The sequence below is a fragment of the Aspergillus oryzae genome, chromosome 3, assembly GCF_000184455.2.
Source record: "Aspergillus oryzae RIB40 DNA, chromosome 3".
In the NCBI taxonomy this organism is placed as follows: domain Eukaryota; kingdom Fungi; phylum Ascomycota; class Eurotiomycetes; order Eurotiales; family Aspergillaceae; genus Aspergillus; species Aspergillus oryzae.
The window spans coordinates 1,636,208-1,662,905 of NC_036437.1; the positions used below are offsets into that span (position 1 = coordinate 1,636,208).

General features: G+C 50.1%; 8 protein-coding genes and 1 non-coding gene across 9 annotated transcripts; 5 read left to right on the plus strand and 4 right to left on the minus strand.

The window, feature by feature from the left end:
* Positions 1–1,077: 1,077 nt before the first annotated feature.
* Positions 1,078–2,247, plus strand: AO090023000624 (SAM-dependent methyltransferase; the record flags this gene model as incomplete). Its single annotated transcript, XM_001821096.3, has 1 exon — positions 1,078–2,247. The coding sequence occupies one exon, from the start codon at positions 1,078–1,080 to the stop codon at positions 2,245–2,247; it is 1,170 nt and encodes a 389-aa protein (XP_001821148.1).
* Positions 2,248–4,456: 2,209 nt separating this feature from the next.
* On the plus strand, positions 4,457–5,061 carry AO090023000625 (uncharacterized protein; the record flags this gene model as incomplete). The annotated part of the gene is made up of 4 exons (XM_001821097.3): positions 4,457–4,532; positions 4,584–4,784; positions 4,838–4,963; positions 5,018–5,061. 4 exons carry the CDS (start codon positions 4,457–4,459, stop codon positions 5,059–5,061), a joined length of 447 nt encoding a protein of 148 aa, XP_001821149.3.
* Positions 5,062–5,737: 676 nt separating this feature from the next.
* On the plus strand, positions 5,738–9,615 carry AO090023000626 (phosphate transporter; the record flags this gene model as incomplete). The annotated part of the gene is made up of 6 exons (XM_023235686.1): positions 5,738–5,842; positions 6,082–6,189; positions 6,263–6,594; positions 6,650–7,545; positions 7,598–7,934; positions 9,585–9,615. The coding sequence occupies 6 exons, from the start codon at positions 5,738–5,740 to the stop codon at positions 9,613–9,615; spliced, it is 1,809 nt and encodes a 602-aa protein (XP_023090686.1).
* Positions 8,237–8,307, minus strand: AO090023t00019. The gene has a single exon. It is a non-coding gene; the product is annotated as a tRNA-Gly (tRNA).
* A 4,861-nt stretch (positions 9,616–14,476) lies between the features above and the next one.
* On the minus strand, positions 14,477–15,999 carry car2 (ornithine-oxo-acid transaminase; the record flags this gene model as incomplete). The annotated part of the gene is made up of 3 exons (XM_001821099.3): positions 14,477–14,662; positions 14,720–15,421; positions 15,490–15,999. 3 exons carry the CDS (start codon positions 15,997–15,999, stop codon positions 14,477–14,479), a joined length of 1,398 nt encoding a protein of 465 aa, XP_001821151.1.
* Positions 16,000–16,607: 608 nt separating this feature from the next.
* On the plus strand, positions 16,608–19,085 carry gpi10 (putative glycosylphosphatidylinositol-alpha 1,2 mannosyltransferase; the record flags this gene model as incomplete). Its single annotated transcript, XM_023235687.1, is given in 7 exon segments — positions 16,608–16,903; positions 16,994–17,099; positions 17,138–17,224; positions 17,277–17,491; positions 17,548–17,694; positions 17,745–18,889; positions 18,895–19,085. Coding segments are annotated over 7 exon segments (2,187 nt in total).
* A 533-nt stretch (positions 19,086–19,618) lies between these two features.
* AO090023000630 (putative GTPase activating protein for Arf) lies at positions 19,619–21,846 on the minus strand (the record flags this gene model as incomplete). The annotated part of the gene is made up of 4 exons (XM_023235688.1): positions 19,619–21,382; positions 21,451–21,561; positions 21,641–21,657; positions 21,732–21,846. The coding sequence occupies 4 exons, from the start codon at positions 21,844–21,846 to the stop codon at positions 19,619–19,621; spliced, it is 2,007 nt and encodes a 668-aa protein (XP_023090688.1).
* Positions 21,847–23,197: 1,351 nt separating this feature from the next.
* On the minus strand, positions 23,198–25,561 carry AO090023000631 (putative mRNA splicing protein (Prp39); the record flags this gene model as incomplete). The annotated part of the gene is made up of 4 exons (XM_001821102.3): positions 23,198–24,581; positions 25,051–25,154; positions 25,210–25,425; positions 25,493–25,561. 4 exons carry the CDS (start codon positions 25,559–25,561, stop codon positions 23,198–23,200), a joined length of 1,773 nt encoding a protein of 590 aa, XP_001821154.1.
* Positions 25,562–25,930: 369 nt separating this feature from the next.
* AO090023000632 (mitochondrial 54S ribosomal protein mL59) lies at positions 25,931–26,588 on the plus strand (the record flags this gene model as incomplete). The annotated part of the gene is made up of 2 exons (XM_001821103.3): positions 25,931–26,488; positions 26,547–26,588. 2 exons carry the CDS (start codon positions 25,931–25,933, stop codon positions 26,586–26,588), a joined length of 600 nt encoding a protein of 199 aa, XP_001821155.1.
* Between the last annotated feature and the right edge of the window lie 110 nt (positions 26,589–26,698).

A 26,698-nucleotide genomic window follows, 5' to 3' on the forward strand; every position in this document is an offset into this window, starting at 1 on the left:
AAGTCCGAGACCGGGAAGAATTGCCTGATCCGGGCGCTTCCGCTCCGTGAGAGCCGCCAAGATGGTGCATTGCTTAGAAATATTATGTGACGAGAAGTGGTCGAGGTGGGAACGGTAATGGAAAACTCTGACCCTAAAGGGACACGAACAGTCCTGTGTCAGGGAGAAATATCCGAGTCCCGACCCGATGTATCCCTATAAGGCAATGATTGTTAGTAAGAAGGACTGCTCGTGCCGTACTACCACGGCACAACCCATACTATGTAGGGCACTAAGGGTGCTAGTCAATCAATCAAGCATTGACCGCCAAGAGCTACTGCAGTATGATGATTGATCAGCTCATCCGGTGGAGGCTGGTATGGGTCTTTGCGCACCTCACTAGAGTTGCACTACACTGGAGCTCTTGGCAATCACAGGGAGCAAATGAGCTCAAGATACTACTTCGGTGAGCCTGCATCCTGGTCGTTTTCCCATTAGCTAACATAGTAAAGTACTACCTCGTGGGTGAGGGACACTAATTTATAACGATTGCTAACCAGAGCAATTTCGTTTGGCGATCAAGAGGGGAAGCGAAGTCTGTGATGTGGCCTGCAGACCCTGGATCCTTTTTGACTCATCGTCGGTCTATCATCGTCAAATCGGGGTCGCAATCCAGTACGAAGTTCCAGCCATCAATGAAATGTGGACAACTACCCCCCGTATCTCAGGAACTTCCGGGTCTCCTGCCGCTCCCTGCCGCGCTTCCTTTCTTCGACCTGCCTTATCCGACACTTCCGATGCCTTCCAGATCTGGTGACAATAATCCACAATGGCCGTCACTAACTATCCATGGCAGGTCATATGGCAAATCAGTAATATGAGGATCCCCCGACGTCGCCCTTGGAGAAAATTCTTCGAGATGCTTATAAATTGACCGAGCCCCGCTCCTTCCTCCCTTTTTCTGATTGAAGGTCCCATCTGGCATGGCTTATCTGACAGCAATATAGCTATTCTTAGTCACCCCAACTGTCATCCTACCTGTCTCTTCTTTCTCCCTGTCTTTTGGTCTTTCCCACCGCGACTTCCAATATCAACATTATGACGGAAACTCAAACGGTCTTGGCATCACGCCAGTCCGGGCGGAGCTCTGAGAGTAGCTCGCTGGATGCTATTGCAGCCGAGAAGCAAAATCTGGCCGTGCACAGCGTCCCATCGACTCGGCCAGACTTACATAACTCCGCCTCTCCTAAGCGGTGGAAAACCTTTTGGACCGCTTTCCGGTATCTTCAACATCTGACCCCGAAGCAGGTCGATGACTTCATGGCATCTTATGTCATCTACAACCTAGACTGGTCCGATGAGAAGCAGATGGTCGAAGAGCTAGGGCCCAACTACCAAGAAAAGGTCGGCGATTGCCTCAAGTCGTACTATGGGGTGCTAAATCACCTCTGCGCTCTTGGCGACGTCGAGAAGATGTATATCCCACCATTCATGAGCAAGAAAGCGACCGTGCTAGAAAACCAATTATTGTATGAAGAGTCCATTGCCGAACATATTGGCCTTAAGCCCGGAGACAAAGTATTAGATCTGGGTTGTGGTCGCGGCCGCGTGGCTGCGCACATGACCCAATACTCGGGGGCACATGTGACCGGATTAAACATCGACCCTAACCAGATCGCCCAAGCCCGTTCCTACAACGAGAAGCTTGGGTTCAAGGACAACCGCTTCATCGTCCAGGACTTCAACAGCCTTCCTCTCCCGTTCGAAGATGAGACCTTTGACGCATTCTATCAGATCCAGGCATTCAGTCTGTGCAAAGATTTGCCCGCTCTGTTTCGCGAGATCTTCCGTGTACTCAAGCCGGGAGCGAGATTCTCTATGCTGGACTGGGTCAGTCTGCCTGACTATGATCCCTCAAACCCTGAGCATGTCCAGCTCATGCGCCGTGTAAAGCCTCTCATTGGGGCGGTGGGCACCCCTACTCCGAAGATTCTAGAGAACGCTCTCACAGATGCAGGATTCACGGTAACTCGCTCCGACAACGCGAGTGTCGGTGGACTGCAAGCCCCGTTGATCGCAAAGGTTGACCTCTACTTCCGGTCCATGCGACAGCTTATACTGGGTCTGGTCAAAACTCACGTGCTTCCCAAACACTTCAAGACATTAATCAACCGTCTATGTCTAGACGGAGAAGCATTCGTCAAGATGGACAACATGCGACTGGTAACGACGAGCTATCGTATCATTGCGCAAAAGCCCCTCCATTGAGTTCGTGTTGCCTCAGAACAGGACACTGGAGACGGACTTTGTGGACGGAAGAAAGTGAAGCGGGAAGATGTCTTAGCAGTCCCGCTTAAAAGGGGCCAATAGTCAGCCACTACACTCTCTTGGCGACCAGTTCATGTCCGCCGGCGGGACGAGACTCGTCATCGACCCACGCATTCCGAACGGGCGTCAATGTATGATCCATATATTGATAGTATACAATGTCTATGCATTGATACATCCGTGCTTAGCCGTGGCTTCCGTCTATACTACCACAACGGCCTTTCTCCAAGGGACTGTTCTACCGTATGGCGTTCTTGTGCCAACAGGTAAGTGATGTTCTTCCACCTCCACCTACGACATGTGGAACTGTACGAAGTTAGGTAGCAACCCTCTAACATGGCTCTAAGATAATATTTGAAGTACTGTATACCCATTTGCCCTAATTCTTCCGGGCTTTTTCATTTTCATGAGAACATGGCTCAGCGTATATATACCCTGTCCGTTCCATGTCGGCGTTCCTCTGGTTGAAGCCTTCGGTTTTTCATGGTCACTAAGTGGCCCATAGATCTATGGATTCTTCATTTTTCAAGGTTTGCTTGGCCCTGCTACTTTCCACTGGTGTTTGTTAGTTCTGCATACGGCTTTTGGTTTTTGTTCGGATACCCAATTAGAAAAGGGCCATCCACTAGATATTTATATACCTTAGATTAGTAATGTCAGCTTCGATTCACAAAGCTTGTAGAAATGCACGATGCGTTAGTGGAACAGATCGGTTAATTACAAAAGGAGAACAAAAACCAAATAAGAAATGAATAAATAAAATGAAGAAGGGATAAAAAATTCTACTCCATACAGTAGGAGAAAAAGCGAAACAGAAAAGACACCATGAAATTATATTAAGGAGGTTTCGGCCATTAATAGCAGAGAAGAAAGCTAGAAAGGACGGGATTTCCCTGGAAGAAGACAAGTTCAATCGGGAGAGGATGATGATTTGTCCGAGCTTCTCTCCCCTCCCGGTCATGCCATGTGCCCGGCCTGACTCGATTAGCAGGTGACTAAAGCTTTGCCAACTCCACTCATGGTTACACTAGTCATGAGCTCTTGCTCTGAAACCACCAGATGAGTTCACCAGCTTCAGAGATACACGAAAGCGGATCAAACGGATAGAGAAACGTTCTCGAACAATGTACGGTAGTTTCCCACGAGTTGAGCACGGGTACGCCTATATATCACCCCCCATGGGTCACTCCTAGCGTGGCCCCCCACCGGGTCCCACCGAAATCTTTCAATAGCAGCCATCCATTTGGGCACGTTGTTGTGGATCTCCCGCCAATGGGCTGGCTGTGGTAGACCCCTCGTCTTATCGGTGCCCTTATGCCGGTTCCCATGGAGGGACAGAGTTCATATTTAAAATGTCACGTCAAACAACGGACGTTGGGCTTCCATTGTCAGAATGGTTCCTGATTTCTGAAGAACTTTGGCGGCGCTGGGAAAGATGATGTCGAGCTCCCATATTCGCCCCTGCATGTCGATCAATCCTTGGGGACCCGCAAGATCTCCAGCTCGTCGAGTCCGCTGCGAATACGCAGAGCTATCAACGCCGCGGTGGTTTCAATAAGAAGGTCTTTAAGATCTTCATTTTCTGGCCATGAGCCAAACTCTCTTCGACGCGGAGGATTGGCCTCTCCCCGCTGTCCGACGAGAAAGTACCGTCTCGTCTTCGACCCAGTCCTCATCCTCTAGTTTTGTGTCAACCTCATTTTTCCCTCTTCCTCCCATCAGCCCCGCGACATCGTCTCCAGGAAGATCGCGGCAGGCGTCATGCCAGTCTTTGTACGATGAAGTAATCCGATTACCACTAAACCCTGCTGTGACGATGTAGGTTGATTATCCTTGCTACGGACTCCCAGTGCGACCATCTAACGGGCCCGTACAGCTCATTCGTCCGAAGCCATAAACTCTTCAAGCTTCGGTACACATATATTGATATTCGCAAAGATGCCACAGGAAGTCTTAGGGCCTTAGAACTGGGAGGGGCTGTTGGCCAGCAGACGCCCTTTGTGCACACCTGTAAGTAACCAAGATTCTAACTACGAGGGCTTTATGCTGATTAAGAGCTTTCTACACCGAAGTCAACACGACGAAAATCCCCGTACCACATCTAGAACACCCCAAGCTGCCCGATGAACCCTCTCTTAGAATTTCATTTATGGAGGAACAGACCATCCAAACCGCCCATACCGTTTTCACCTCACAGTTATCTTATACCTTTGAGGATTGGAACGGTAGGACTGACCGAATCTATTCAAAGTACACTTACTAATTCACACTACTAGATTGCGTGCAGTTTCAAGAACTCATACTCGCGGCCAAGCTCGTTTTCATTGCCGGAATTGCCGAAGCCAAATCCAAAGGTCGTGGAGAAGAATGCATCAGCCAGAATCTACGCATTTTACGCGGCTATAACGGCAAACAAGTGATTCTGTTCTTTGCCAATTCACAGCGAAAAGAGCTAAAGCGCTATGTCTCGCTTCCTGGTAGGTAGTTGGTAGAATGCGAAAGGGGAGAGCCCAGGCACTGACTGGCTTAGTGAATTGCATCGAAAGTGTCCAACCGCCGAAAAAGGCCGGGCGGCCGGTTGTGCTACAGCTTCTACCAAATTTTGACCACCTCTCCCAAATGAGAAGTCTCCAGATCCATTTCTTAGACCACGGAGGTATGTCCACTTCAGGTACTCGGGCCGAAGCCTGGATATTAACCGTTCTCCCAGATGGTTTGTCCTTCTGTCAATTTCTGGCAGACCACGCTAAATAGATACCATTCGATGATCATGTCTTTCTACATAATTCTGGAGTGAGAATATTGCATGGTTTTTTTTCATACATTAGAGATTTTTTTTTTATCTGCAGGGTTTTGATTCCACGGAAGAGGTTCTGGAATCCGGTAAGAGTCGGAGCACTGGCATGCTCGATGGGCGGATTCTGTCGGAGATAATATTTAGTTTTCATGTCTTACGTTCGATAACACATATACCCCCAATGTACAGTCAATGCCATCATAAGCTATGCAAGCACGTGGCGCACGCACTGGCGTTGGTTCAAAGGAAGAAACTAATCTCGAGAATCACATCGTATCACACGCGTCCGGTGTCTCACCTGGGTTTCTCAGTGGCCGCTCGTGGAAATTGCGTGCATTGAGAGACGACGCGCATTTAATTAACATCCATGTCAGGAAGCTCGTGATCGGTGGGCCGCAGGAACCGCAAGAACCGCAGTCAGAACTCGATTACGCTTCTCAGAGGCGCACGTGGGAAAAGAATTGGCCCTTGCTTCATGTCCAGGCGGAAGCTAATGCAACACGTTGAGCTATCCGCTTCCACTCACACCAATGGTGGAACTTAACAGCTGTGGACCTCAACTTTAATTCTGTTCCCACCCCCACTCTCTTGTTTCTTGCTTCTTTGTACAGCCTTGTCGTTCGTCACTTAACCATGCCACCCTCATCTACAATGTTCTTCCCAGCTCAATCTGTCCTACCCCTATCCTGTCCCCCTCCCCCCCCCCCCAATGTTCGAGCCGCATTCTTTATATCTGAGGTAACATCTTTGACGATCAATGGCCCATATGTCATAACTTATACTATGAATACCCGTCCTGTTAAATGAGCCGTTCCTTGAGATAAGAAACGCCTAGTGCGATAACATTCAAAAATGACGAAATTCCGCTCGAGGTTATATAAAACCGATCGAGCTAGGGATTTCGAGCATGAACAGGTGCGGTCTTCATCACATCCCACGAATTCGTTGCCGTCTAAATCTGACCGTTATGAATCCAGGACCGCCATGTCCGCATGCGACAAGTTTATGAGACCATCGATCGACAGGGTTATCAATGGATTGTGGTATTTGTGGCCGGGGTGGGCTTCTTCCTCGATGGATATACAGTCAGTTGAATATGAAGCGATTGGACTCGGTGACGGATCAATCATGACTAACACATACTTCTCCTCCCCGCAGCTATTTGCAAGCAACATGGCCTTCCCGATGCTATCCTACGTCTACTGGAGAGATGACCCGTCGTCCATGAAACTCACAAATATCAATATTGCCACATTGGCCGGTACCATGCTGGGGCAAGTATTATTTGGGTATCTAGCAGACAAGTATGGGCGGAAGAAGATGTACGGACTGGAGTTGATGCTCCTGATCACCTCAACCCTCGGTGTGGTCATGTCCTCAAATGGCGTAAACCATAGTATGAGTGTATATGCGTGGCTGATATGGTGGAGAATTGTGGTCGGCATCGGCGTTGGGGCTGATTACCCACTGAGTGCTGTCATCACCTCTGAGTAGGTGCAACTTGGTTTGTTTCGCACGACCAGCAGCTAACGGACTTACCAATAGGTTTGCGCCCACAAAGCATCGAGCGCGAATGATGGCATCGGTCTTTTTCATGCAGCCGCTCGGTCAGATCACCGGAAATATCGTGTCACTGATTGTGGTTGCCGCCAGCAGAAGCCAGGGGCACGAAGACCTGACCCGCACTGTGGATATCATGTGGAGGTGGGTCATTGGAATCGGGGTAGTTCCTGGTGTAGTCGCAACGGTCTTCCGGTTCATTATCCCAGAAAGTCCCCGGTTTCTGCTGGAGGTCGAAGACGACCCCATCCAGGCAGAGTTCGACGCAACTACCCTCTTTAACGAGCCGAACAACTCTCCCTCGATAGAAACAGACAGTTGGCACAATCTGCCCCTCCCAGCGATCTCTATGACGAGTCAATGCTTCTCTGATCGATCACCCTCGCAGACAGAGATTCTCCAGCCCGCCACTCTGAACTCCCACTGGCATTTGACGGGAAAGGACATCACACAGTATTTCTGGACTGAGGGAAATTGGCGCACACTCGCTGCCACCTCCCTCTCCTGGCTCTTACTCGACTTTGGCTTTTACGGAATTGGTCTCTCGAACCCACAGTTTCTTGCCAAGACATGGGGCTCCCTCAAGCTCCATGGTCCAGCACCTGTCTGGCAGACGGACGACACCCCGAACGCCGATGTCTTCAAGATGTTTCTTGATAGTTCGACCCATGCCCTTGTCATCCTCAACAGTGGTAGTTTCCTTGGGGGCTTGCTGTTAATTCTCGTCATTCACCGTCTTGATCGTGTGGCACTTCAAAAATACGGGTTCCTGGCGCTGGCCGCCCTCTTCATTGCTCTGGGCACTATGTTCCTGACCGTTCACAAAGAAGGTGCTGTGGCCGTGGCCTTATATATCATCGGCCAGGCTTTCTTCAACTTCGGTGGGGACTCTTTCACAAATCCAAAAGCAAAGACTAACAAGGAGTACTACAGGCCCCAACGCAACCACCTACATAATCCCCGCCGAAATATTCCCCACTCGGTACCGCGCCACCTGCCACGGAATCAGTGCCGGCGCTGGCAAGCTCGGCTCGATTCTCGTTCAAATATTCTCGGCACACTTCAACTTCGGTTCGGGTCTCGGAAATGAGCCCATCATCCGCCACGGCTGGGTTCTAATTGTCTTCAGCGTATGTATGATGCTCGGTGCGGTGGTGACACATTTCTGGATCCCCCCTGTGAAGCGACAGGACGGCCAAGGGAAGTTCTGGGGTGGGAAGACGGAGACCTTGGAGACATTGGCACTGGGAAGGATGGGATGGAAGAGTCGGTATGCTGTGAAACTGAGAGAAAGAGAGAGAGTTATATCACCGACCTTGTCGCCGGGAGGGTTTGGCTTATAGTATATAGTTTTATGAATATTGCATTGTGGATATGGTGTTTTGCTGGGTCAGACACTCAACTTGATCTTTCTTGTACATACACATTTAGACATATATCTTGGGGAGAAGGGTATTCTCTGAACATGATTGAATCCAAAAACAGAGAACAGAAAGATACATTGCCGAAGTACTGAAAAATACTGGGCTTGACAAAAAGGTCCAAGGAAAAATAAGAAAAGCAAAAAATGAGTGCATCATCCGTGAATCGAACACGGGCCTCATCGATGGCAACGATGAATTCTACCACTAGACCAATGATGCTAGTTCTTGAAAACCCTTTTCTTATTTAATACTATAAAGCAATAAATTCTTTCTCCAAAAATACCCCTCAAGACCATATACATACATAAGACTTTAAGAGTGATCAGACCTTTATATTCATTTCAATCGAATGAAAATTCAAATACCTAGATATCTATTATTCCCATACCCATCAAGCATGTCTAGGAGTTAGAGCTGAAACTGCCTAAACTCACCAATTCTTGGATTTGAGTTGCTGGTGATATATATTTACCTACGGAGGGCAGCCCTCTTGTATGTGATATATAGATATTTCGGTCAGGCTCATCGGCTGGACGCCCTGAAGAGGTCATATATGCTCTAATAACATTGTTATAATAGGGCAGGTACAGCCGTTGAAGTGATTTAAATGGAATCGTACGATTATGCGTTTCGGATGGTTAAGGGAATTTTCGGACACAGCACTTGGTGCTGAATCTCCAGTGTTCTCTTCCATAGTAGTGTGGTTATTCTCGTGGCAAATGAGTAGGAGTGGAGAGAAGGTGCAGAGTATCCAGGATGATTAACTTGGTTTCGTGGTCTGGGTTGCCTTAGCGAGCTCAGGCGGTTCGACTGCATTACTACTACGCAAACATCGCTCCTTAGTTCTACTCCTGAGAATCGAAAGTAGCCTGTGGCAGCCATTCAATAGATAGGGACCCCGCCGCTGCCAACACCCTGCATATATCAAGATATATCACCTTGATCTCGGTTGGGTTGATCATGGATCAGGGCACGGTTTGAATGCTACAGAAAACTTATCTGGACAAATACAGATAGTCTGCCAGGAAGAGCAAGGGAAATTTCGATCCTATCTCGTTCATTTTGCACAATATATTATCGAAGCCATTATTTTCTGTTCACCTTAGCAAGAAGTATTCTCTCACTTCTAGAGTCTCCTATCATGGCTATCCAACAGGGAGACCTTCATACCTGAATTCTCACCCAATTACTGCACCAATTGCCAGACTCTAGCCTTGGTAAATGAGCGCGGCCAGTAGGAGATCTGTAGTAAACTCACCAGCCCGCTCAATGACCAGCTCATAATATGCAGATAGAGATGAATAACATAGACTCACGCGTGACGTAGCCACAATGTGATCCTCATCCTTCAGTCCAGCAAGAGCAGCCCTTGAACCGGGAACAACACCCGCAACTATGCGTGTACTGTTGCTCGACTTGTCAAAGCCAATTTCCAGAATCTCCTACATCGACGAATACAAAGACCAGTCTTTGTTTATTACCGATACATCGTGCAGATCTCGCACCTTACCTCTCAGCATACTCTGAAAATCCTCCGAGACATCCATATCCTCTCCTAGCAAAGGACGTAAATATTCTAACCAGTCCCTTGCCAGAACCTGTTCCCCGCGATGCCAGCGTTTACCCATATCGACAATTATATCGTCCAAAGGACTATTCTGGTCGATTCCAAAACGACCAGTCATCTTCCTGAGACGGCTATCAATCTGCAAAAGATAGACACAGCCACGCACGTATGGGATCCGCTCTGCATACCAGTCATTGTAGAACTCGTGCTGGGCATCAATTGCATCCATCTCAATTCGTGGGCTTGTACCGTATTCGAGCAGCACTGCGTTCAGTCTGTTGTGCAGACATTCCAAGCCGCGAAGACCGAAACGATACGGAAGGAATATCGAGTAAAACTCCGCGATCCCTAAACATCATCAGCTATCACCTTCCTCACAAACCACAAACACCGAAAACCGGGCTTACCTTCAATATACCATCCATTATCATACCCATCCGCCTCCAGATTCATAAGGGAGAAGCTATGTATCATTTCATGAGAAAAAAGCGCAACCAAATCCTCATCCGTCTCCTTCCAACCCATCCCGTCATATTCAAGCATATAACTCTCCAGACACGAGCCTCCGCCAAACCCTCTAATAACCTTCCGAATAAACACGCGGTACGAAGCATCTTCCCGCTGAAAAAAACCAGCCAATTTCGGAAACAACAGAAAATTATACTGATTCAGCCGCTGCAAATTCTCTGGCAGCTCTCCAAACCAATAGATTTTCGCACCAAACGAGTCACTAGTACCGGGATAACTGTTTACGGGCCCAACCATAAAGATTGAATTTGAAACAACGTCCGGTTTCCCGTCCTTGGCTACCGGTCCAGGGCCCTCGCCGTACGACCACACGGCGCGCGTTCCTTCCGGGGCCCGTGCGAGATTCCAACTCGACGATATTGTGGTACTCACGCTCGACTGCCGGTCGGGGCAGGAACCATCTCCCGACGGCGCAGAGGCCGCCTTGATCACGACGCATGTCAACGCGTGGACCCATTGGGGTCGTGATGTCTACTTTTCGGGGGTGGACGGTGAATTGCAGAGTGACATCTCCGGAGGTATTGCGGTCCACGCGCCATTCTTGGTCTGGAGAGTTGCTTTTTGGGGTAAAGTAGATTTGAAGGGGACCGGCTTCGTCATATGCCTTGATAATGTTCTCCGTGAATGGATGAGCGGGGACATTTCCGTATTTTGTCTCGAAAATGAAAAGAGGTTCGTCAGCTGCGCAGCTTGGGTTCGAGAGGGTTTACTGTATGGACAGGTGATGTGCGCCTTCGGTATCAAAGTGAGGCGTAATCGCTATTTTGAAGGTAGGGATGTCTTTTGCTGATCGATCTCTATGAGAATAAGTTCGGGAAACTTGACGATTAAGACGATTGACAGGCGTTGCATGCCTTACATACTTTACATGCTTTATTATGGTTTTATGAGTTTATCCGCTTGTCTCTACAACGCGGGCGTTGATCTTTCAAAACAACAGGGATTTCATTTATCTCACCAGGGTGGCAAGTAAATATGACATGTACGGCCACCAGTGTTGCGGATCATTCTATGCTAATAAGGGGTACTGCCTACCGGCCTGATCTTGGGCAAATATCGCATAAACCATGTCAAGTTCAAAGACGGCAGAATCAAACCATCCTACAGAATGCCGAACGGGTTTGCACAAAGGGCCAAACAGCAGATTAGAGAGTCTTTACCCGATCTCAATGTCGGCACAAACAAGACTACGTCCCCCAGATTAGCCTGGAGAACCAAGAGGAATACGTCTCTTTTTAAGCTGCAACTAGGGTTGCATAAATCACAGACAATGTCACGGTCATTTACGCATCGGCTCACCCAAATCTGAGCGTTGCAGGAGCCTTACTTGGCTATCGGCTCTCTTAGTTCAAGCCCACGGTGTTCTTTGCCTATAAGCATATCATCGTTTCCCGTTACTGAACTGACCCTTACTGTCTACTAGCATCACGAACGACACGCAGCGCTGCCCCCAGTGGCGGAATAGGAACTACAGAAGCACCACCACCACCATGAACAATACAAACGGCCCTCATAGAGGAAAAGGCCTCCATGTACCGCAAAAGGTCTGGTCACAGTCGGAGAGAAATCCTCGCTTTATGGCAGGTATATCTGTCGAATCCACTGACCGTCCACGTCGAGAATGCCCACCTCTTCACAGCTCGCCCTTACCGGAAGTAACCCTAAACCTACAGAAATATGCGAGACATCACTAGGGCAATCGCAGCTACATAGAAAGGACTGGCAACACAAGACATGAGCCAGTTCTATCTCCCATTCCAATACGACAACCGGACAAAAGAGAGGGTTTCTGGTGTGCCTAGCAAACCAGGATATTGTGCCTCGAAGAAGCGTCTACAAGATTACCAGAAAGTCAAATCCCCGAATGTTTTCTTCTCCCTTCCTCAACACTGTACTGAGTTCTCGAGGAAGGATCACGACGTAGCATGCTCTATGCTAGGTATTGAAAACTCAGATCTGTGCAGGATAAAAGGAATGAGACGATCAGCGTCGCTCAAGTTTTGGCAACCAGCACTTGTCTGGGCATGGGAGTTCAACCGTCGCCTACAAAGCTGCATCTTAGTAGACTCGGTCGGTCTCGGAAAGACATGGGAAGCAGTTGTTTGATGGTTAGTTGACTATGAACAGCAAGGGTTCATTTGATATTCCAGTGCATAGATATAGGTCACTTAATGGAACCTCGAGCTATCACTAAACTATCTTAGGGTATACAAGCACTACAGGAGGCAACGCCAAATACATGGCCGAGTCAGTTATGTCAAGTCACCCTACATCGAGGATCACGGGAATCAACAGACCAGAGCAGCTTCGCCAATACTTAGATTCTAAGGCAGAGGAATGACCATAGATTTCATTCAGCACACTGGTGCGATTACTTTAACTAATTTAACAGTCAAGACTGCAAGTTCGGGCACTGGGATGTAGTGTCTCGCGGTCATTGGTATGGCAAGAAGGGAAATAAAAAGGATTATTCCCATGGCTCGGTGTAGCTAATTACTAGAGCACAAGGTAAGGACTATGGAGACATATTATGAACCACCCTCCAGACTTTGTGATCTACAAGACGTAAAACTTTCCCGAAATCGAGAATCCCAATATTTCGTGAACGAGATACTCCCACCGCGCACGACTTCTACATAACAGAAGCTTGTTCAACTGTACCATCTTGCACCTGCAGACCATAAGAGGAAGAGGAGTGACGAGTCCGACCATAATGATCAAAAGAAGCTCGCCACTAACACAGACAATCACGGAATCGTCGAGGATGCCCAGAATACCCATTACATTGAGAATGCGCAGGACGCACATCATATTTGCACTCTAACTAACCCTTCGATCCTGGTTATAAACGTTCAGACCGACATCTATACCAGCACGAAATGGGTGTTTGGATTCAACGCTATGGGAAATGATGTGATAACCCGATTTGCGCCATTACTACAATTAAATCCACAGACGTTATCAGCTACTAAGGTAACCAACCACAGCTAGTTTAACGTACTTATACCGATAAATTAAACTTATGGCTATACGTCTCCTTTTTATTTAATCGAACCAGCACTCCTCCTCATATCACGAATCATCATTCAACGCTGGTAATCTTTCGCCATCTTCAACATGTACTGAAGCAGGCCAAGGATATATCTCCACTTCCCAAGTCTATCGGCAGGTGTGTTGCTACTTGTTCCTTAAATAGACCTCCTTGTTAAGAAGCTCTTCAAAGAATAGGGGAACTGATGGACTACCATCGTTTCGTCCCACTACGAGATGTTGACCTCTCCTGTAGCTGATCGGTTTCTGAAATCACTTATCAATATCCTTCATGGGTACCAGATCTAGCTCTCGCTAGTAGCTGTAACAAGAAGTTGCTCATACTGTATCGCAACTGGCATGTATATAGGATTGGAGAGTTATTTTAGATGCCATTCTCCTAGTTCAAGTGCCTTCCTGCAGTGTACAGTACTTTTGCTACGCTACGGGTGGACGGCACTTTTGACGGTGCAGAAATGAGGATCCATTTATATTACTTCTGGCCTATTTTCCCCCGTCAGCTTAAGTAGATAGAGATTAATCGGGTCCATATCATTGGGTAACATGTAAGCAGTAGGCTAGTTTAGTGGAAGATAAGAGGCACGCGACCCCGGCTACAGGATTTTATCCCTGAGAGGATATGCAGGAGAGTTCTGCATAGTGAGAGGGCAGGTGAAAGGCCTCGGCCCGATCAATTATCCTCTCGGATTTGGCCTGGATAGGACTAGCAGCTGAATGAGGTGCTGAGGGGGAAAAAAGAACGAGTAGAAAGGAGGATGTTAGGGCAGTGCAACCATGCGGCATTTGTTTGGCACCAAAAGTCACGGGCAACACAACAACTGCTTCTACGACCTCAGCCAAACCCCTCTTTTCTGTTTTCCCTCTTCTCTTTTCTTTTACTCTCATTAAAATCCCAGATGGTGTTAAATTCATCATTCATTATCTCATTCTCATCATGATACAGCTGTTATCCAGGGTTAAGCCATAGGCAAACCTGGTGCTTTTTACAACGGTTATCGAATCAGAGCAGTGTAAAACTGGCGTCCCTTCTCAAGTCCAGTCATCCATCTCGATCTTTTTTGGAACGAGAGAACCCTACCTTCGGTTCATCCCCACGCTCAACGGACGATCGATCGTCTTGCGTCGGCTGGTGCCCACGCGCAGCATGTGGACGAGGTAGGGGTCTGGGCGACTATCCAAGGTAGTCAGTGGCCCTTTTTTTTCCGCGGGCTCCCCATCTTCTCCCTTTTCATTTGAACCTTTTTAGTTCTCAACGCCGATCTTGACCTTCTTCTCTGGGGGAGGGATCACTTTGTCCTCGGCGGCACCCTTCAGGGTGGGAAGCTCCGATACGGCCTCCGCGATGATCTCTAGGGACTTCTTGATCTCATCATCGGTGATCACGAGCGGTGGAGCGAGACGAATGATATTCTCGTGGGTTGGCTTGGCCTGGGGGACGAGATTAGCACCATTTACATGAATAGCTTGGACATTCGAAGTACTTACCAACAGACCCTTCTCCTTCATCAACATACAGAGGTCCCATGCAGAGTGTCCATTGGTCTTCGACTCGTCAATGACAATGGCATTGAGCAGACCCTTGCCACGGACGGTCTGAATCATCGGGCTGTTGATGGCCTTCAGGCCATCGCGGAAGACGTGGCCGAGCTTCTCGGCCCGTTCGACCATCTGCTCCTCCTGGACAACTTCCAAAGCCCGGATGGCCACCGCACAACCCAAGGGGTTACCGCCATAAGTCGATCCGTGAGTACCAGGTTCGATGGTGAGCATAACATCCTTACGGCCCAAAACACACGAGACGGGATACATTCCACCCGAAATGGCCTTGCCCAGCAGCACCAGATCGGGCTTGATGCCGCTCCACTCGTGGCAGAGAAGCTTACCAGTGCGGGCAATACCCGTCTGGATCTCATCGCAGATCAGGAGAGCATTGTACTTATCGCACAGGGCTCTCGCCTCCTGCAGGTAGTCCTCATCTGGGACGACGATGCCGGCCTCGCCCTGGATGGGCTCAACCAGGAAGGCCGCCAGGTTGGGGCCTGCCTTCTCAAAGGCCTCCCGCAGAGCGGCCTTGTCGTTGTATGCGATGGGCTTATCAGTGCCGGGGATGTTGCAACCGATGCCGGGGAGGTAAGGACCATAGTTGTCACGCGACTCGGGGTCAGATGACAGGGAGATGGCGGCAAACTAGACGGGAAACGGATGGATTAGCTGACTGAATATCTCATAAATAGTTTCCTCGGCGAAGCACTTACTGTACGACCGTGGAAGTTGTTCTCCGCACTCAAGACGACCGCCTGGTTCTCCGGAATACCCTTAACCTTGTATCCCCACTTACGAGCGATCTTAATACCGGTCTCGACAGCCTCGGCGCCCGTGTTCATGGGCAGAACCATATCGAAGCCGAAGTATTGAGTGACAAATTGGGCGAAACGTGGGAAGACATCGTTATAAAAAGCACGAGAGCTCAGAGTGACCCGCGACGCCTGCTCAACGAGAGCAGCCACCAGCTTAGGGTGGCAGTGGCCTTGGTTGACCGCAGAGTATGCGGACAGGAAGTCAAGGTAGTGACGACCCTCGGGGTCCCAGACCGAGGTGCCCTGAGCCCGAGCGAAGACGACGGGGAGAGGATGATAGTTGTGAGCGGCAAAATCACTCTCAGCTTGAATCGCCTCTTGGGTGGAGGCGGCGTGGTAGGCACTAGTGCCGTTGTTTACACTGTGACCATTGGTCTTGGATGTGCCGTTTGTGCCGTTGACCGCCATGTTAGGCAAGAAAAGAATCTATTCAGGGAGAAATGACGGTGGGATATAGTGGTTATGGTGGGACAAAGGAGGGGATGTTGATTACGGTCAGACCTGATATGAGAGCGGGAGAGGGAAACCAAGGGCTCGAGAGCGAGGAAGAGCGAGTTTAAATAGAGAACAAAGAATTCACGAGAATGAGATAGATGGTGGGCATGAGCCAAGCGAGCCAGAGAATTCACCGAGATATCAAGTAAAAAAAATGCATAGCGGAAAGGCGACTATACCTCTAAGTGCAGGTGCAGCCAGGCGTGATTCCCCTAAGTGCAGGTGTATCAGAGTCTCATACCCCTATGCGCAGGTTTAGCCGCGACCTCCATAGCCTATGATGCAAACCGTCCCATGGCTCTCGCGCGATCCACTCTTGCCTTCGCTCTCCCACTCACAATTCGTTCATTACCACTTGGAAGGACTCGCCCTTCTTCCGCCTTTCCGTTTTCGGTTAAGCCCCGTTAGACTCTCGCTCTCTCCAGTTTTCGGATCTAAGTTTACGTTACTCTGTCCATATCCTTATCTCCTTACTAGTAGCCTTATCTGGTTCCTGGTAAGGGGTGCCCACTACTGCAACCATGTCAACTTCCTCACGACGACGGAGATCGCCTTTAGAACTCTCCTCGTCGCGGTCGTCTTCCTCTTCCTCATCATCTTATGCGTCGTGGGCATCAACAACCTCTCCATCAACATCAACGTCAACACCACCTTCACTATCACGCACAACGACTGTGTCCACCTCTCACGTCTTCCTCTTCCTCCTCGCCTTCCGTCTCCTCAATGCCTTGTCCCTTCGCACCTTTTTTCAACCCGATGAGTTCTTTCAATCGCTTGAACCGGCGTGGCAGACTGCGTTCGGCGAAACCCACGGGGCGTGGATAACATGGGTCAGTGGAACGATCTGCGCATCGACACATATCTCCGCGGAATGAAACTAACTGGTGCCAACGGTCTCGTCCTGTAGGAATGGCGACACCATCTGCGGTCTTCCATCCATCCTCTGCTATTTGCTACAGTTTATTCTATCGCCGACCTTGCCGCGCGCGCTCTTCGTCTCTCCCCCGCATTCCGTGCTGATCTCCTCATTGTCGCCCCGAAATCTGCGCAGGCCATTCTCTCCGCCATTGGAGATCTGTATACCTGGAAACTAGCCCGTTACGTGTACGGACGTCGCAGTCATGAAGCCTGGGCTGCTGTATGTTAGGATCCGCCCGCTGAGAGTATCCGGAGACTGATCTCGATCATAGCTTGCCTTGACCGTCCTCAGCCCCTGGCAATGGTTCTGTTCCACCCGGACATTATCCAATTGCCTCGAAACCACAATTACAATTGTCGCGCTGAATCTATGGCCCTGGGAATGGTCGTCGGAATCCACGCCAACAGTTCAACCGAGGAGGAACACGCGCTCCACTACTAGAGATACGGGGCTAGATAACACCGGTGATGGAGCTGTCGTTGTCAGGTACGTTTGATTCATTAAAAATAGTACGAGCAGTCTTGCTGAAAAATACCTGTAAGGCTGCGCAAGTGTCTCACTCTTGCTGCATTGGCGTGTATCCTGCGACCAACAAACATCCTGATCTGGATGGGCTTAGCTGGTGTCGCATGGTTTCGGAGCGCTTGGCGGGAGCGGACGATCCTCTGTCGCGAAGTTCTGCTTTGTGGGTAAGTTAATCGGCGTGGTTTTTTGAGTCTAGTCGCTCATCACTATCCAGGGTTTCTGTCCTCACCGGATCGGTCGTTCTAGATCGCCTTTACTACGGACTTTGGACGTTTCCGCCACTAAAATTCCTGTACTTTAACATAGCCCAGTCTCTGGCAGTCTACTATGGGAGGAATGACTGGCACTATTATGCGACCCAAGGCTATCCCCTTCTGCTTACGACCGCACTGCCTTTTACCCTGGTCGGCCTATATCGTACACTGTCCCAGTCCCAGTCAACCATAAACACTCGGAACGTGTCGGTGCAAACTCAGTTGGCAGCTATTTGTCTATTAATGCCGCTGGTGCTGTCGCTCATTTCCCATAAGGAAGTGCGGTTTATTTACCCATTGCTGCCCTCCCTGCATGTCTTGACGGCCCCGCCCCTAGTGGATTTCTTTCTCCCGGCTGTCTCTCGTTCTAACGGGGCATATATGCCCAGACGGCTGTCTCTTGTCTTTTTGTTGCTGGTCAACATCACCGTTGCGATCTACACATCTGTATACCACGCATCTGGGACCCTCAACGTTCTCTCGTACCTCCGCGACCAGCAGCAAGCTCACACCACTGTTGACAAATCGGCATACTCGCCCGGTTCTTCGCAGCGGATCACGGCCGGGTTCCTCATGCCCTGCCACAGCACCCCATGGCGCTCCCACCTGGTCGATCCGAACATCCATGCCTGGGCGCTCTCCTGTGAACCACCCGTGGACTTGACCGAGCCCCAGAAGGCCGTCTACGTCGATGAAGCCGACCAGTTTTACAACGACCCCAGCCAATTCCTGCGCGAGAACATGGTTGGCGGACTGCGCCATCTACCTCGGAAGCCCAGCTATCTGGCTTCCTCCAAATCTCTGGAAGCCAGCCCGCAGGCCTACCAGCAAGCCACCCCGCACGAATGGCCCGACTATCTCATCTTTTTCGCCCAGTTAGAACCCACCCTTCACAGCTTTCTCCGCAGCAGCTCCTACGGCGAATGTTGGCGCACCTGGAACACCGCCTGGCACGACGACTCCCGTCGCCGAGGCGACATCATCGTCTGGTGCCTCGACCCAACGGAACAAGCCGCCTGGCGATCAGCAACGCGGAAACGCACCCTAGAGCACCGCGACCATCAATTCGATCGGATCGTGGAAACATTACGGAAGAACGCGCCCGGTCAGCGGAAATCCTCCCCTTGGACTCGATGGACATCCTCTCTGTCCGGGCGATCGGCCTCCTCAACCTGGTCCTGGTCCTGGCCCTGGGAACGACGCAGACGGTCCTGGTTCGGAATCCAGTTACCAGTCTGGAAGAAGTCCTCATGGACCCTTCCGACATGGACCTGGCCAAAATCTTCCAAGAGGAAAACTAGAGCCGTTGATCGGGATCTCTGGTCTTAATCTTACCTTCTCATCTACGTTTCTTTGATTCACTTCCTTGAATATATTCTATTTTGTATCAAAGTTTAGATAGATACCTCACTCGATCTTAGTCTATAATCCAATTTCATTGGTCCAAGTCTATACACATAACCAGTCCAACTCCATATGTAGATTGCCAAAGTGACTAGAAAGGAGCTATATATATATACCTATCTATCGAGCCTTCATAAGACCGAAAACCCCAACGATAGTCAAGCCTCAACTTCCCATCCGATCTCCTTCAACGCCTGAGATGCACATCAAATGTACTAATACAATCAAATACGCCAAAGAAACAGAACAATATATAGATCCATGTTCAAGCGGTCTGTGAATACAACAACAGGCAGACCGGAATATGTACCGAAAGTTTTCCATATACAAACATATCTACACATAACAGTAGGTGTGGAGATATGCATGAATATTGATATGTAATGGCAGATATGTAGATATGAAGGTATGAATGTATAAACTTATCAAATCAACCATACCGTGCACTCAAACTGGCGAATGCATCGGGACTGTGTCGGCCATTTTGGAAGGCGTTGATGTCGACGCTTTGCTGGCTCATGTGGCCCTGCGGTCTTGGGAAAGCGCTTGGTGCCGCGGGTGGCATGGTGTTGGATTTCACGGGCATGGTGAAGGGAGAGGTGGTGGTGTATTGAGGCTGGGGTTGGAGTTGGGGTTGTTGCAGGTATGCCTGTTGCTGTTGCTGTTGGGGCAGTCCGGCGGCAGGCGCTTGACTGGTTAGGAAGGGGTTCCGGGTGCCTGCGGAATGAGGGTCCGTGGGTTGTTGGGGTTGTGTTGTGGTGGCATAGCCAGGGGCCGGTGCCGGTGCTGTTCCCGGGCCGGGAAACGCTCCTGCTGGATTTGGGGGCTGAGAGTACTCTGACGTCGCCGATGGTGGTGGGGAAAGGCCGTACAATGACAGGATGCTGTTCTTGTCTATGCGGCCGGTTGGCTGTGGGGCTAGATGCTGTGCGGGCGCCTGCAGGCCAAGCTGCGATTGTACTTGGTACCCCGCACTTTGCGGGGTTGGAGGCGCCGTCATGGGTTGGAATGGATTGTGGGATGGTTGCATTTGCTGGGGTGGTTGTACTTGAAGTTGGGGCGGTTGAATTTGTTGTTGTTGCTGCTGCTGCTGCTGGAATGGCGACGCGGTACCGAACGGGGAGGTGGATGATATGGCAGGCATGGTGTTGGCATGGCGCGGGGGATGAGGATATCCAGCCGGAGCCTGACTTGGGGTTTGCATCGAGTTCAGTTGCGAAGGGGGTTGAGTGAAGAATGGATTTGTCTGAGGCTGAGCGAGGCCGGGAGTTTGGTTTGGGGTTGAAGTGAAGCTGCCGGATTGGAAGAAGGGGTTCTGACCACCATCAACAGGTTGCGGTGACTGTACAACGGCACCCTGGGAAATTGTAGGCATCACAGGGGGAGTGATCGGTTGTTGGTAAAGAGGCTGAGGGAAAGATGGCTGTTGGTTGGGATAGCCTCCGGTCGAGTGTGGGAATAACGGTTGCGAAACCTGAAGGTTTTGGAACGATGCCTCGAGCGTCTGTGCAGCTGGCTGCGGAGTAGGAACATCGAAAGGGTTGTAGGATTGCCCAGAAGGCTGAGCCGGCTTGGAGTCCAATTGATCAAAAGGATTGCTGGAGGCTTGCTGTCTAGCAGCATCATTCGCCGTGGTTGTTTGAACACGCGTTCCACCTTGCAATGACGGGGGACCTTCCCCCAGTCTGACCAGAGTCTCGATTGATTTGTCGAGATTGCCGTCCAAGCCCTTCAGAACGGCGGAGTTTCGATACTCATTGGTAAAGCCCATACTCCGCAAGGTGGCCATCTGGGACTCGTGGGATGCATTGCTATTGCCAACAGAAGCCCCCATGCCCTGTGAGACTGATCTAGGCGATTCATAGGCTTCAAAGCGGGAAGACGCGGCTTGCCGGTTGGATAGTCGATGGAGGCTAGTCGTAGAGGAGGCCGATCGCAGACCGAGTCCATGGGGCCGGGCAGGCTTAGGGGGGAGAGGAGGAGGTGAACCTTCTGGAGAGCGATCATCGCGGCGAGTACCTTCACGACTAGGGGGCTTCGGTTTACCCTCTTCTAAGGTCCGGTGTTGATACTTCTGACGAATAAACCGTTCCATACATGCATCGGACTCGTCGACATCAGCAGGGACAGGGGGCTTCACGTTCCGAGGGTTGAAGATCTTGTTCATGAGATTGTTCCCGTGCGATTTCATGTTCTGATAAGGAGTTCCCCTCAGCGTCAGCTCCAGAGCACTGTTCGGCAAATGCTCACGCGATCACTCACATCGACTTGTTCCGCCGTCCAGCTATCCATACTCAAGGATTTGACCTTTGAGATATGAGTGCCCATCTTGCGGTGCAGCGCAGCGCACCGCATGCACAGGAAAATACCCATCTATACACTTCATATCAGAATCCTGCGTACTTCCGGCGCGGGGAGAAATTGCAAGCAACGGCTGTGACGATTTACATACATTCCAACTGGCCCATCCTATCAAGTAACACCATACGTTAAAATCGTAATTTTCCAGAAGCGCAGAAACCAAGACATTCCACCGGACTCACCTGGATTCATTGCTTGGCAATCGGCGCATCGGTCATTGCCAGGAACCGACCGAACAAGATCTTGCAGTGCCCGCTCATTGCGGAGCTGCTGGCGTTTGCTGATACCGGCCACCATAATCGCGGAAGGTCTCGGCGAGGGCGAGAAGTTGCTTGAATTTCCCCGCACGAAGACAGTGAATACTTCTCTAAGCCCGTCAGGGGCAAGATGATAGACGAGGAGAGGAAAGCGTTAGTGTAGCGTTAGGGGATTCAAACACGGCAAACGGGCCGAGCTTCCCGAGTACAAGCGGTCGGAATTGTTTTAGGCGAAGAGGCAAATCATATTTTCTTCGACCGAATCGTATTCGTTTTCTGTCTTCTTTGGATTAGTTGGGTTCCACGAATTCGAACAATATATATATGTACCAGGGGTAACAGTAAATACAAACAAAAAGAAAAGAATATGTGTGTGTGCGTCAGTCGAGGAGTAAAAGGAGTGAGATGTGCAGTGGGTGTGGGGAAAGATATTGATCATTAGTGGTTCCTAAGGCATGGAATTACTATATTGGTCTCCCACGCTATCAAGTCTCCATCGTCCCTATAGTGCGGTTTTTTCAGGCCCAGGGTGGGTTCCTTCTGCTTAGTACCCGGAGCAAATGCCCGTTTTCGAAGTATTTTAGATTGAATAATTACCACAAATTTAGGAACATCAGTTCGACTCTAATATTACCACATGGACCATGCTTGCACCCTATTTTTAAGATTGACTACCACTCATTTATCCCAATTCTACAAATGATACACACACCCTTTCGATGACTATCGATATGTCCATGTCTATTCATAGCCTGAAACAACAGGGTCCCGTATATAGAACGGTTCTCCACTCGTATCAAACAGCAACTGAGCAGGAGCAATGCAACGCAAAGAGAACTGGAATTGCAGATACTGTCCAGGAAGGAAGAAGTGGATTAGACACATTGCTAAGGTTGGGAGTCTTCTCTTCAAGTGCGAGAGTATTCGCCAGTTACCAACGTCATGTTCATACCATCATCTCTATTTTCTTCCCTGTTACAGGCCGTTTGAGGACTTACTTGGTCCCCAACAGCTCAGGGCCGAAGTACTCATCTCACATTACAGGCCGGGCTACAAGTGCTTGGACGAAGACATGGCCACTTCAAGTCCGTGGGAATGTATTGAGAATAAACTACCTAGGCATTAGAATACAAGGGGAGTGTCCAAGCTCGTAAAATTCCACCCAATAGAGTCCATGATATCATTTGAGGCAAAGAGAGAAAAAAAGGAAAATAGGGAATCGAGAAACGGGCAAGCAGCCGACGAGATAACTTCCGCCCCCTCGAAAAGCCATGTCGCTAAGGAAATCAGAAGTCAAGTACTGTTCTACACAAGGTGAGTCACCTGGAGGTTCTGCACAGAGTCATTCACCTCGTGCTCAGGCTGGGGAGGGTGATACAAACATGGGCCGACTAGGCAGCTGTAGTGCCATTGACGGGAGCTTGTTGATAATAAGCATAGGAATTGGGCTGCGGCGGGGTGGGAACCGCGGGGGCTTCAGGGACAGGAGTAGCTTGGTTGGCACTTGGAGGCGCTTGGGCCTGGGCTTGAGCCGCGGCACCGGTCTTTGCATGAGCAACAGACGCTGGACCATGGACTTCGCGATCCAGAGTCATGTACTCCTTCGCCGCGTCCTTTGTTCCTCGCTCAAGCAAGTAGACCATATAGATCTGCACAACTTCTTTCACAGCGTCTGGAGTAAGACTGCTCTTAGATCGGATGTCATCAATGACCTTCTTAATACGCTCGTACTGGACATTCTCCGTCTCGGAACTTGTGGGCTGCTCCAACTCGAATGTAAGATAACTCGTCCAGAATGGCCGGCTGTCAAGGTAGAACTGTTGGTTCTGTTGATACACCTGCCGAGCCTCCTCAGCCGAGCCCTTGATCTTCCACAGAAGTCGGGCCCATTCCGCGACAAGAGCCGCCTTGGTGGCCAAGTCACACTGTGGCGAGTCGAGCTGACTCTTGTACACCTCAATGGCCGCCTCGAGCCCACCGTGACGGCGAGACATATTGGCCAGAGATACGATTGTTTCAACGTGATTGGGGAGATTAATGAGGATGGCGCCGTGGATTTCCTTGGCTACATCTACCCGTCCCGACATCTCCTCGAAGTATGCATACTGAAGGCGAGTAGCCGGGTTGGCAATCGGCACATACAGATAGCTTGCGCGCTGGTAGATGTTCCGCACTTCCTCCTCTTTGCCAGGCTGTGCAGCCATCCACCGGGCATAGCGTTGCCAGAACTCGTCATAGTGGGCACATGTGACCAGACAGCGCTCATACAGGAACTGAGTGCGTGGGTATGAACCCTCGGTCTCCTCAAAGTCGAGGTATTTTCTCCAGTTAGACAGCTGACCCTCATCCAGTTCAGTCACATGGAAGTATGGGCGCTTGATCTCGGACTCATATGTCCAACGCTTTGTGGTTTCTGTCTGTGTCTTGGAGAAGATTTCGAGGTGATAACTATCAACACGCAGTCGGATATCCCTCTCGACCTCGGCCTCGGCCTTTGCGCCCGGAGCAACATGTCCGGCAGCAGCATCAAGCTCTGCGCGGAACTGAGACAGTGTCTCCGGGGGAGCTAGCTCTGCGACCGGACGAGTCTGTGCGAGCTGCCTATAACGCTCGAAGTAACGTGCATATTGATGCATTGGGATGTGGATGACACGGCCAAGAATAGCAAAGATCTTGTCATAGGCTTCCACTCGCTCCTCAAACTCGATATACTTATCCCAGAATGGGTGTGCAAGGAAATCTAGACCAACACTGCTAGCACCACGTTCAAATAGTCTGCAAAAGTGAATACACGTTAGCAATTTAAGTTCGCCAGCCACAGGTCCGGGGACGGGAGGGCGAGAGGCAAAGGGAGTTGGCAAGGATGGCAAACATGAGCATTTAATCTTCAGTGCGAACCCAAACAATTGAACGACTAAGGTGAGCAAATTGTGAAACGCTTCCCCCGTCTGCATCGTACGCAGCATAGGATCCACCGGACAGAGTCACTGGGCTTGATACCCGTGCAAGGAATGATGCTTGGTCTGAAAGCAACAATGTTCAAGGGCAAGGAAACAGCCTGAGAATGTCATGGGTGAGAAGTAACTCCAGTTGAATCCGGGTCAGGCAAACATCTCACCCATCATTGAAGGGAACTGTTGTCAACGCTTTTTGCATTATGCGGTTTCGACACCACAACAATGTCCGTGCTGCCTTGGTAACGGTTACAGGGGGGGAGGAAGGAAACCAGCGCTAGTATACTTACTCTCGAATGACGTCGGCATCGTGGGAAGTCTCCGCCTTGAAGGAGCAGTAGTTGGTCCAAAGGTCGACCGATGGAGAGATGCTGGCAACACCTCGTTCGTAAACCTACAGAATCAGCGATGAACACTGGGGAGAAAGAGTCTAGAGCGATGATCCATACCATATCTGCTGCCTCCGTTCCGGTAATAGAAAATTCCAGGTCGGCATATTTCTTCCAGTATCCGAACAATAATGGAAACTTGGCGAGGAATCGGTCGTAGACATTTCGGACGGTGGTGATAGCTTGCGGGTTGGAGTTGCGGTTTATTCCTCCTTCGAGCGCCTCACCAGCGCGAACTAGTCGTTCCCAGGTCTCGAAGTTATCCGGGTCATCGAGCTATATGTGTAACGGATTGTAAGTCAAGGGCCGCATAGGCCTAGAACAGGGAATAGACGTATCATACCAACTCGGCCTCCAGCTTCCTCAACTCCGCATTTTCCTCCTCGGAGCCTCCATAGTTATAATCCGCCATGATGGGCGTCGATCGTAGACTAATTATGGCGCTTAACGATGCGCAAGGTATGGAATCAAACTCAGCGATGAGAGATAGCGACCCCGATGCAAATAGAGAAGGGAGACACAAACACAACAGGCAACGACAGGAGAATGGACGTTAGGTTCCGCAAGGGAAGAGTTCAGAACTCTCCAGCCACACCCGCGCCCTTTTTTACTTTTTGCCGAGCCTCACCCAAATGTGGCTTAGCGCCCATTTCAATTTCAACTTGGACGAGCATCTGGAAGCGCTCCCCGTGATCAATCAACAAGATCCCATTCTCACCCACTGACCTGATCGGAATTTTGTCTCGCCCGGCAAAAAACAGGTGTGACAAAACATTCCATCATGTCGACCCCCCAAGCAGCTGGCAGCTTGGTGTACAAGCTTCCTCAACGACTACGCAACTTCTTTGCCCGCTATCCTCCGCAAATCTATTCCGCGGCCGTGGCACCACGCCCAGAGCCCACAGAAGAAGTCAATGCGGAGTCTCTCCCATCGCCTTACACACCCAACAGAGATGCGAAAGGTCACAAGCGGCCAGACCCCACCGAGTACTCTCCGTCCCGAGCTATCCTTTACTCCAACCCAGATCATCCCAACCCATTTTTGCCTCGCAAGAACTTCCGCACGGGCAAGTGGATTGGCCCCAGATATGGACTTCGGACACAGGCCGATCTGGTGAAACTGGCTAAGAAGTACAACGTTGAGGCTTTACTACCTCCAGGCCGCAAATCGACCGAGTTTAAGGAGACGAGAAGGGAGGAGCGAGGATTACAGATCAAGGGTACCGGTATTGGACAGAAGGTCAAGGGTCACAAGTGGGAACGGACAATGGAGTCCCGCTTGGAGGAGAGACGCAAGGCTATGATGGAGATGCCAGAGATGATTCGGTTGTGGAAGCAGGTGAGTTTTCAATTTCAATCGGGAAAGTTTCCTCATACGCTAACCCTCTGGCTCACAGAGAGGTCACGGTCGTGGCTGGAAGCAATGGCCCAAGAGGTAAATGCTTTCTTGGCTACCTTTTTCGCTACTGTGAGATTTTATGTAATGTTATATCTTTTGCCGGTCCTCAGATCGCACGGCTCCATTGATCATTGTTGGGGTTTGGACGGG